The sequence below is a fragment of the Adiantum capillus-veneris genome, chromosome 12 (assembly GCF_014529385.1).
Source record: "Adiantum capillus-veneris isolate H3 chromosome 12, ASM1452938v2, whole genome shotgun sequence".
Classification (NCBI taxonomy): Eukaryota; Viridiplantae; Streptophyta; class Polypodiopsida; order Polypodiales; family Pteridaceae; genus Adiantum; species Adiantum capillus-veneris.
Genome location: NC_140942.1, coordinates 77,778,348 through 77,789,943, shown reverse-complemented (window position 1 = coordinate 77,789,943; position 11,596 = coordinate 77,778,348). Strand labels below are relative to the sequence as shown.

The window sequence follows — 11,596 nt, the reverse complement described above, 5'->3', positions numbered from 1 at the left end:
TGGGTCTTCGAGCATGTTTTTTTTGTTTTTGGGGACCGCCATCCCTACCTCCCCTTTCTCCTCTTGCCGCCCATGTGCTTCCTCCTCCTCCTCAACCTCCTCCCCCAACATCCTCCCTCTCCTCCACCTCCTCTCTCCATCTACTCTCTAACCGCCTTCCCTTCCTCCATCTCCTTCTCTAGCATCCACCCTTGCTTCCTCAATGTGAGGCCTCCTCTTCTCCCACTCCCTTCTTCCTCTCTCTTTACTTCTCACTCTATAACCCCCCTGCCTCTCTCTCTCTCTCTCTCTCTCTCTCTCTCTCTCTCTCTCTCTCTACAAAGAGAGAGATCTTGAGAGGGAGAGTTTGAGAGGGGAGCTAATTTTGAGGCACTAGCTCCCCTCTCAAATTCTCCCTCTCAAGATCGCTCTCTTTGTAGAGAGAGAGAGAGAGGGGGGGGGGGGGAGACAGAGACAGAGAGAGTATCTATAGAGAGAGGGGGATAGAGAGAGAAAGTCTCTCTCTTTAGAGAGAGAGAGAGAGGGGGACAGAGACAGAAAGAGTCTCTATAGAGAGAGGGGGATAGAGAGAGAAAGTCTCTCTCTTTAGAGAGAGAGAGAGAGGGGGACAGAGACAGAAAGAGTCTCTATAGAGAGAGGGGGACAGAGAGAGAGAGAGGGGGACAGAGACAGAGAGAGTCTCTATAGAGAGAGAGGGACAGAGAGAGAAAGTCTCTCTCTCTCTACAGAGAGAGCGATCTTGAGAGGGAGAGTTTGAGAGGGGAGCTGGTGCTGAGTCAAACTCTCCCTCTCAAGATTGCTCTCTCTGTAGAGAGAGTGTAGAGAGAGAAATCTTGAGAGGGAGAGTTTGAGAGAAGAGCTAGTGCTGAGGTGCTTCAAGAGAAGCAACCATATCAGATTTTTGCAAACGCAGCAAACTGGAAAAATTCAGATTACCAAAATGTGCATGCCAAAGTTTTGCATATGAAATAGCCCTTGAATCTGCAACTGCATTTGCAAAATTTTGTCCACACTTTTCATACAAAGTGAGCTTATACAGCCCACGGCACAAAAGCCCAGATGCAACGATTTCATCACCAAAACTGAGATCATGAACTGTACATCTATCATCCACAAATTTGACTACAAGTCCAAGTCTAGCAAGTGCAGATACAGACAAAAGATTCTTCTTGATCCCAGGTACATAAAGTGCATCAACAAGTGTGAAAGAACTGCCATTGGTAGCAGTAAGCACAATCTTTCCAACTCCCTGAATCGGATAAGAGGCATTGTTGGCACAAGTGACTGAATTCCCATGAGGGACAGACTCGAGAGAGGTGAAAAATTCATGATGTGAGGTAATGTGCTTTGTAGCACCACTGTCGAAATACCACACATGTGAATCTACAGCAACTGACAAGCATGCATCATGGACATCAGGATTGTAAGTACACTCTGCACTAAAAGCCCATTCTGCATCAACATCAGCAACATAGCCTCCTTTCACAGAAGACTCAACAATGGCTGCATTTGTAGTGGAACCAGCATTTGCAGTGGAACCACCCTCTTTCTTCTTAGCCTCTTTGGCCTTCAACTTAGGATACTGCTTGATCAAGTGATCATTAGCTTTACAATAATGGCAACGCATCTTCTTTTTGCCCTTATCACCAGAATTTCCAGATTAATTGCTGCCAGTAAAAGCATTAGGAATATAAGTTTTGCCACTCGCATCAGAACCATAAGAAGTGGCTGCATTGTTGTTACCACCCTTTCTTTGAGAAGCAATAAAATCCTGTTCAATTGTACGTTGTCTAGTCCTGTTTTTTCTGGAAAGTGCCTCTTGCAACAACAATGTGCATAATGCATCAAACTTGACAACTTTTGGCTCTCCTTGGGTCATAAATCTCCAAGTACTAGCAAAAGTCTGGTAAGAATCTAGTAAGGCATCAAGAACAGTCTGCACAAGGGAAATGTCTAAAATGACTTCACCTGCAGAAATAAGTTTCTCATTGGTATCCTTGACACCAGCAAGATAAGTGTCCATATCATCTTCCTCATGCATAATCTTTGACTCCAGCTCTTTGCGCAGCGAAGCAATTTTAGCCTCATTGTGGCTTGCATAAAGACCTGCTAGAATATCCCCAAGCCTGTTTTGCAGATTTTGCTGAACGGATGTGAGGAACAATGGTGCGCTTCACAAACAACACAATCAATACATGAGCCTTCGCATCCTTTACATCCCAACGAGCTTGTTCTGCCATAGGCAAAACAACTCTAATAGCAACAATCCTGTAGCAAGACCTGCAACATCCTCAACATCGCCTACATCTTCAGAACCAGGACGTACATCAATGCCTTGCACAATATTTCAGAAGCCCTTTGACACAAGAACGTGTTGCATCATATAAGCCCACATAGGGTAATTGTCCCCATCCAACCTGTCCTCAGCAGCAAACATCTTGAAGACATATGTGTTGTTGTCAACCATGGTAAATGTTGCACCTGATGTTAAAACTGCCCAAAAATAGGAGAAACGGAGTGGGAACAATACGTGCTATATAGCACAAACCGTAAAAGACTGTAAGGCACCTGTTATGTAGAAAACGGTACTGACAGAAATTTTGCACAAAATGACGAAATTGCATGTGCAGACCTGCCTGTAGAGCCCGAATCAATAATCTGAGCAGACTGGGCTCTATGAGCTTTCCCGAAATATTTGTCGACGTGTGAACGCTCGCCAAACCTCACTGTAATTAGAGAAGTGAGCAGGCGTGTGATGGAGCAATTGGCGACTAAGCCCGGGAAAACGTAGCCTACTCTAATACCAATTGTTGGAATTAGGGTTGCAAAGAAATGCACACAGCTTGGAAGATGAAGGAATCTCAAGGCACACGATAGAGAGTGTGTTACTTAGTGTGCAATGGAAAGATAGATAGCCCTAGAGTGATGGGCATGTATACAATGCTTGGGAGAAAAAAACTTTCTAAAAAGGGAAAAAATGCCCCAGCAGTCCTAGTGTGTTCACACACACCACTACCACATGTATACGGTAACAGTTTGTTATTCTTTATCGATGTTCATAGACATATAAAATGTGTAGAGAGAGAGAGAGAGAGAGAGAGAGAGAGAGAGAGAGAGAGAGAGAGAGAGAGAGAGCTTGAGCTCTTGCAAGCGTGTGCGGACACACACACACACACACATAAAGATGGAGGCAAACATTGTTCTTTTTCTTCTTCAGTGACTCAAGATAAGAGGTCTACATACAAACATTAGGGAAAATAACAACTTAAAAGGAAGCTAATACAAGGGTCTAATGTGAACCACTAGTGAGTGAGGTGAATGGGTAAGTGTGCCATCACTCCGGTAGGTAGATCAACTCAATGTAGTACAATTGTAGTATCATTGGCAAAGATATGCATATCCACCAATGTGCACCAATGATGATGACTATTGGTGATAGTCATCTAGGAGTCGTACATGAAGAGTTTGACAACTCAAAACTCCCCCCAAGCTCAATTCCATCGCTTGTATTCCAAGCATCACTCGAAATTGTCGTATCTTCTCCAGTCCAAGGGCCTTCGTGAAGATATTTGCAAGCTGCTCATCCATCACCACATACTCAAGGTTTATGTCACCTGCTAAGATCCTCTCTCTAATGAAGTGATAGTGTCCCTCAATGTTCTTTGTCTTGGAATGAGACACTGGGTTTTTTGCCAATTGTATGCTACTAAGGTTGTCACAATAGATGACAATCGGCCTTTGTACATGTACTTCAAACTCTTAAAGTAGCAATTCCAACCATGTTACCTCACATGCTACCACTATAGCACCCACGTACTTTGCCTCTATACTTGAAATCCCAACCATGTTTCCTCACATGCTACCACTATAGCACCCATGTGCTTTGCCTCTATACTTGAAAGAGAAATTGTAGGTTGCTTCTTGTTGCTCCATGTGATAGCACCACTCCCAAGTGAAGACATGAATCTGTTGGTAGACTTGCAATCGTATGTGCTACTAGCCCAATCGGCATTTGCGTAACCACAGAGTTGCAGCTCCACATTAGCCCTATAAACAAGTGCCTAATCCAAGGTAGCACTCACATAGCACAATGTGCACCTCACTATATCCAAGTGTGGTTTCTTGGGAGACTACATAAACTGACTCACCAATCCAACTATGTAGCTCAAGTCGGGAAGGGAGATAGTAAAGTAGATCAAGCTTCCCACAATCTTCCTATACATGGTAGCATTCTCAAGTACTTGACCTACATCATTCCCCAACTTCAAATTCTAATCTAAGGGCATTGCAATTGGTTAGCAATCAGCCATACTATACGTTTTCAACATGTCCAAGGCATATTGTGTAGGGATTGTGTGGGGAAATCGATACAATGAACTCAAGGTGGTTTGAAGCTTGAAAAAAACATGGCTTTACACACCACAGAGAGAGAGATACTCACACTCAATAGACCATAGTGTACATACAATATATATACAGCATATATTATTATCATGCATATACAAAAGGAAGTGTTTATGTACAAAAAGTCTCACAGCCAGTATCCGGCAACTCATATCTCCAGGTGCCTTTTCAAAAGGCTACACACATATATGTAATATGTGTCACATCAAAAGTTAAACTAGGTGTCGAAGGAGTTCCCATGCCCACCTTTCAACCCTCCCCTCGGGCATGTAATACATACTGAAGACCCAATTATCCACACAGGATGACAAGATCTATCAGCACAGGATGAAAAATACCTCCCCTTGAACTAGAGAGAGTAGAAACGGATCTTCAAAGTACATCTGTAACGAAAGAAATTTCCCCTTCATCCTCAGTTTCTTCTTCTTGGACTATATGTGCTACTCCTCTCACTGGCTTCTTGCCTTTGTTGTTACTGTTGCCGCTGCTATCTTGAACTTTTGAATAGCACCTAGAAGTAGGGTGCCCCTTCTTTCCACAAGTGCTTCAAAATTTGTTGATATAGCAGTCTTTAGCTATATGACCCATTTTACCACAGTCATAGCATTTTCGGACAATGGAAGATGATATGAAATCTATGGATGATTCACCTTCTCTTGCTATAAAAGCCCCATTTGTTGGTGTTGGTGGATTTTTCTGCTTCCTTTCTTCTACCTGAAGTGAGCTTACCACAATTGAAGTGTTGGAATTGGCTCCTTTTCTTCAAGAATTGTGACTATATGGTCATAGTTGGAAGGAAGTGCACTAAGAAGGACTGCAACTTTGTCTTCTTCTTGTACTTCACATTGAATGTAGGTCAATTGTGTAATCATGCTTTTAAGCCTATTGACCAAACTGGCTATGTCTTCCCCCTCGAGCATAGTAAGTTTGTAAAGTTGCCTTTTCAAGCTACTTTACTTCGTTTTGCTTTAGCTCCAAAATTCTCCTCTAGAACTTGCCAGGCCTCTTAGGCATGTGTGCACTCATCTATAAAATGTACATAATTATCATGGAGTGCAGTAATTATGATGCCAGTGCCTATTCATCTTTTTCTTGATTAAGTGCAGTAGAAGCCCTGGTTTGTGTGCCTTCATTATCACTGAGAGTTGTTTTTAATACGGCCCATAATGTTTTCTTCATTAAATATCCCCTTAGTTTAGTCTGCCAGGTATGGAAACCCTCCCCATTAAATTTTATGATTCCTTTCTCTTCCATGATGCAAGTGCTCATGGTAAAATGCATGGGACTTGGTCTTACCGATATAGAGACTCTCTCCATTTTCACAAAAATAGTGCAGGTGCGAGCTTAGTAAATTCGATTGTGAAGTCACTCTTCATGAATGAGAATCATGAAGCACCTCTTCACACGAAAGCAATGCCGCTTAAAATTTGTCTTAGCTTCGAGAGAGCGCCTATCTCGAGAGAAGCCTCTATGGAGGAAGAAAAACACCTTTTTCTCTTTGGTTCTCGGCTTCAGTGAGGATGGGGAAGTACTCCTAAATAGAGGTTGCTTGAGAGACTTCGACAAGTGGCCACCTCTCGGGAGAATCCCTTGAAGTAGTGCTCGAAGGAAAACTTCTAAGAGTGTGATAGGGCGCCCTTCCTTGGAAACTTATAGAAACACCTTTACGCTTTGTTGTGGGAAGTGCCGATATCGTAATGTAGAAGTGCAGTAGGAGCAAGGTTTTATTTTAACACATAATATTGAACGTTACAAAGTGAACCAAAAAAGAAAATAAAGCCTGCAAATTTTTTCTGTCGATTATCGAAGGTGAGCAGAAGCCGTCCAAATGCTGTGATCTGAAGCTTCATTGGTTTACATGACCTGAAGGTGCAGATAGGGTCGCTTGTCCAACGCGCTAGCATCCATGAAGCCCGATTGGAAGTTCAGTTAGCAGAGATGACGAATGCCAATTGTGCCAAGCAGCTAAATCAGTAGCAATGTCGCGCTGTATTGCATCTTACCATGATGGTGTGGCTGCCCACAATCGCCCACAAAGGGAGCGCCAGTTTTGACGATTATGCTGAACCTGTGTACAACCAAGCTGTGTGTGTTGAGATCAACAACTGTCGATTCTGTCGATTCTCTCTGCTTGGATTATTCGTCACCCGACTATGCTTGGAAGCTCCAAGCTCACTTGAGTTTGTTGAATTTTCTCTTGCACAGTTGGCTCCGATTTTCCTGCTTGTACCGCCCAAATTTGCCTCTATTGCACTCGACTACTAAAATCTCTCAAGCTTCCATCTCTTGTTTGAGAGGGCTGCACATATGATGAGGGAAGTGGGGATCAGATCAGGCTCTGATACCAGTTGTAGGGATTGTGTTGGGAAATTGATACAATGAACTCAAGGTGGTTTAAGCTTGAAAAAACCATGGCTATACACACCACAGAGAGAGAGAGAGAGACAGAGAGAAGAGAGAGACTCACACTCAATAGACCATAGTGTACATACAATATATTTACAGCATATATTATTATCATGCATATACAAAAGGAAGTGTCTATGTACAAAAAGTCTCACAGCCAGTATCCGGCAGCTCATATCTCCAGATGCCTTTTCAAAAGGCTACACACATCTATGTAATATGTGTCATATCAAAAATTAAACTAGGTGTCGAAGAAGTTCCCATGCCCACCTTTCATATTGTCTTTGTGACAGCCATACACCCTCTTTTGTGCGAATAATTTTAATGCCCAGGAAATACCGCAAGTCTTCCAAGTCTTTTATATTCAACTCCTACATAAGTAGAGCTTGTACACCCTCTACTTCATCCACATTATCACCACCAACAATCAAGTCATCCACATAGATGTATATCACCACAATTCCTTATGCACATATAATGAATGATCTACACCAAACATCTCAAAGCCCAATGAAATGAGGAATGCCACAATCCTTTCATACTAGGCTCTAAGTGCTTGCTTCAGCCTATACAATGCTTTCTTTAACCTGCATAAAAGTCCATGTAGCCTCATATTTAGATAACCTTGTGGCTCCTCCACATACACAACCTCCTCCAAGTCTCCATTTAGAAAATCATTCTTTACATCCATTTGTTTCAACACCCATTTAAAGCTGTAGCCACTGCAATAAACACACAGATGGTAGCCATCTTAACTATGAGGTTGAATGTCTCCTCATAATCAATCCCATAAGTCTGTGCATAACCTTTGGTTACAAGCCTGCCCTTGTACCTGCTCACATTGTCATCATCATTATTTTATATTTTGTAAACCCACTTACATCAAATTTCTTCTTTCCCTTTGGTAATAGCATCAACTCCACATCCCATTTGTATCAAGGAAAACCATCTCTTCATCCATAGCGTGCCACAATTTTTCTTCTTTAACAACATCCTCAAAGAATGTGGGTTCTACCTCCTCTATAATCTTCACTATATATGCACAATGACAAGCCACATAACTGTCATAAGTCAATGTCTGCACAAGATTTCTTACTCTTTTAGACCAGTGTGGTCTAGGATCACTTCCAAGTACCTTGTTCCCTACTTGCATCCTTCTTGCACCTAGAGTTTTCACAGAGGGTATGTGAAACTCCTCATGTAAACTCTGCTCAGAACCATTGTTGTCCCCCTCATGACCAGCACTCAAATTTTGCAATTTTGGGGCATCATCAACCTTTTCCTAATACATTTGAAGAGTCGATAGGACTCACTCTTTCACACAACCTACCACTCCATGGATTTTGACCATGAACTACACTAGGTGACCCTTGTGGCCCACTCAAAACTTGCAATTGTGCACTTGCATTTTTTGTAGCAACATTCTCTCTTACATCATCCCTAAACTATCTTTCACATGAGCATACTATATTGACATTTTATCAAAAACAACATCTTTGCTCACCCTAAATTTATTTGTGATAGGATTCTAACATTTGTACCCTTTTTTCTCAAGGGAATAATTAATGAACACACATTTTTCTTCTTCCAAGCTTACTTCTTAGTTCATCCGGCACATGCACATAAGTAATGCATATGAACACTTTAAATTTGATACATCCAATTTTTCACCACAAACGTATTGCAATAGTAGGGGTCTTGTTCATAATGTAAGCACCTGTAGCAAAACTGCCTCATCCCAATAACAATGAGGCGTGTTCTTTTCATTCATCGATGCTCCAGAAACTTTTGCAATGTGCATGTGCTTCCACTCAGCAACACTATTTTGCTACAGAGGATATCTATATGAAAACTACCAATATTCTCCCCTCCATTTGACCTCATGCACTTTGCATCTTTCCCATTATGTTTTTCAACCATAACTATTGGAGTTTTGAAAGTGAATAAACACCTCACTTTTTTGCTTCATGAAATAGACCCATACCTTCCTTGTATGGTCATCAATGAATTCCAAAAGAAAGGACTTCAATTGAAGATTGTTAGATGATGGCTCCTGGGAATCCCAAGACTACTTTCTTTGTTGCTGCTTCTTAATGCTCCAAGCCCTCAGCCACACCCAAGCTCTGATACCATGGAGAGAGAGAGAGAGAGAGAGAGAGAGAGAGAGAGAGAGAGAGAGATTTTGAGTTGTTGCAAGCATGCACACACATACAAAGATGGAGGCAAAAACTATTCTTCTTCTTCTTCAGCAACTCAAGATAAAAGATCTATATATAAACATAAGGGAAAGTAACAACATAAAAGGAAGCTTATACAACGGTCTAATGTGAACCGGTAGTAAGTGAGGTGCATGGATAAGCATGCCATCACTTTGATAGGTAGACCAACTCGGTGTAGTACAACCGTAGTATCAATGGCAAAGATATGCGTATCCACCAAGGCATACCAATGATTATGAGTGTCAATGATAGTCATTCAAGAGTCATACATGTTGAACTTGATATCTCAACAAAATGCATACATATTGGCTGATGTGATTTAGAGAATCTGGTTGTCGAGGTAGGTGTGAGGGACCAAGTTTAGAGAACCTCAATCTGTGCATCAATACATGTGCAAGTATCCTTGCTCAACAAGAGAAAATGTGATTTAGTATTAAGGTCTACTTGTTAGTGCCCTCTAAATGTGTCTTCACCGATCAAATGTATTACAAGGGACGTCTTGGGACCACTTTTCAAAAACTCCAAAATAAATTAAGAGTACACGTTCTCACTCTAATACAAAATCGATAACATATGCTCAACATGAGACTTGCCATCACGTAGTGCTTTTTTGGTCTACATATGGCTTCGGGAAAGCATGGAGCTGTTTGTGGACCATTGGATAAATTTCTCGATTAGTACCACATGGTAAGGTAATAATGGGAAACCTTTTTTTCTTCTTTTACTTGTAAGAGGGGCATTAACTAAGCATTATCTTTTGTATGCGATCGTTTGTATATGTAGGTCATTGTGAGACAATTGACAAATGTAAGTAGTGAGCCGCACACTCTTTCTCTTCTTCTTATGTAGGCCATTGAACATTTTCACTTGTTAAAGAAGTGTGGAGAGAGAGAGAGAGAGAGAGAGAGAGAGAGAGAAAAGGAAAACAGTTTAACATGGTGGAAATACTTCCAAGGGAAAATAACACGTAGCACTCGAACTCAAGACCTTGTGTTGTAAGAAAGAGTATAAGTCTCATTAAAGGCTTGAGAAACCGAAAATAGATGGGTGACCAAATCAATGATCATGGTAGGTACAATTGCCATAGCCTGCACACGAAACAAAAGATTATGAGAAGTATTTGTAAGATTCTTGTTCAAAATTCATAGCATTCTTTGGTTGAGGTTCTATGTTTAGTAACCACACACTCACAAGCGCGTATAATATAATATGTATGAGAATGTATATGCAGTGTGTGTATTTATGTATATATATACAAACAAACATACATGTATGTATATGTTACATAAAAATATATGCATGCTTGTATGTATATGTACACAAACACACACATATATGTGTGTGCACACACACATTGTCAACCGTACACACACATCTTCCATGTACAAATTGCCCACACAAATCCATCTCTCTCAAACACACCACAGTATACTTGTGACATATAAACGTTCATTGGACACCCACATGCCCCCGCCCCAACAACACCCAAAAGTCGTAAGGCAAGCACACTCGCAAAAAGAGAGTACGTGAGACCACACAAAAAGAGAGTCTTCTCTCTTTTTTTAAGTGTTCTTGCGCGCACGCGCGCACACACACAAAGAGAGAGAGAGAGAGAGAGAACACTTACAAGTGTTCTCACCTTAGGGGAGGGGAGAGACACTATCTGTGTCCAATGAACATGTATGAGAGAAAAATTTGTGTGGGCTCATTGTTCTCTCTCTGTGAGTGAGAGAGAGAGAGAGAGAGAGAGAGAATTCTAACATTGAAGGAAACTATCCCAAAAGAGAACGCACTTAAAAAAGGGAGAGAGATTACTTGGATTATTTCGAACCAAGCGCGCAACTCCACCGAAGTTGCAAGGAATGCCCTTAGCTTTGATAGCTTGCCAGTAGTAATTGAAGACCCAGGAAGCGTGGGAGGTCAGGTTGTTGGGAAGGAAGCAGGCGTGGCCTGGCTGGATCTTGTCACACACGGACGGCTGCACGCCGCAGGCGAAGCTCATCGCTCCCTGCAAGTTCACGTGGCTGGCACGCCTGCTGGCCACGCACCACCTATTGAAGGCCAAGGATGAATAAGGCGCCGGAGCAGGCGCAGCCGTAATGCTCGGAGGTGCTGCCATTGCCATCTTCGTCAGCCTCATCATCGTCATCACCATTATCGTCACCGCCAGCCGCACCAGCATAACGCTGCTCCGTAGCCTCTTCATATCAGCTACTGTTAAGAGCTCTCTTCCTACCCTTTTATTTTTCCTCTCTTATATACATGTACATGTACTTAGTACTACCGACTTGGCTTCACCGACTTTTTTTTCTACATTATTCTTTGTTTTTTCTTTTTCTCTTATTTATATCTTGAATTGAATTGAAGTGAAGTGTAAGTTCACTACTTTACTGCTGGGTCTACTCTCATTTCATTATGTGGAATCTAAGTAGATTCCTTTTCTCGAATCTCTTTCCTCAAAACTTTAGACTCATAACCATCTAAACTTTAGGCTTCGACACCTGAGTTCAAGCATCGAACCCAAATCCTTATACAAAATGCTCCTACATGCACAAGCTAACCCATTA

General features: G+C 41.8%; 1 protein-coding gene across 1 annotated transcript; it reads right to left on the bottom strand.

Moving 5' to 3' along the window:
* Positions 1–9,153: 9,153 nt before the first annotated feature.
* LOC147445991 (glucan endo-1,3-beta-glucosidase 13-like) lies at positions 9,154–11,235 on the bottom strand. Its single transcript, XM_086526143.1, has 2 exons — positions 10,845–11,235; positions 9,154–10,117 (listed from the first exon to the last, which is right to left on the bottom strand). The coding sequence occupies exons 1-2, from the start codon at positions 11,233–11,235 to the stop codon at positions 10,086–10,088; spliced, it is 423 nt and encodes a 140-aa protein (XP_086382269.1). The 3' UTR covers positions 9,154–10,085.
* Positions 11,236–11,596: the final 361 nt, after the last annotated feature.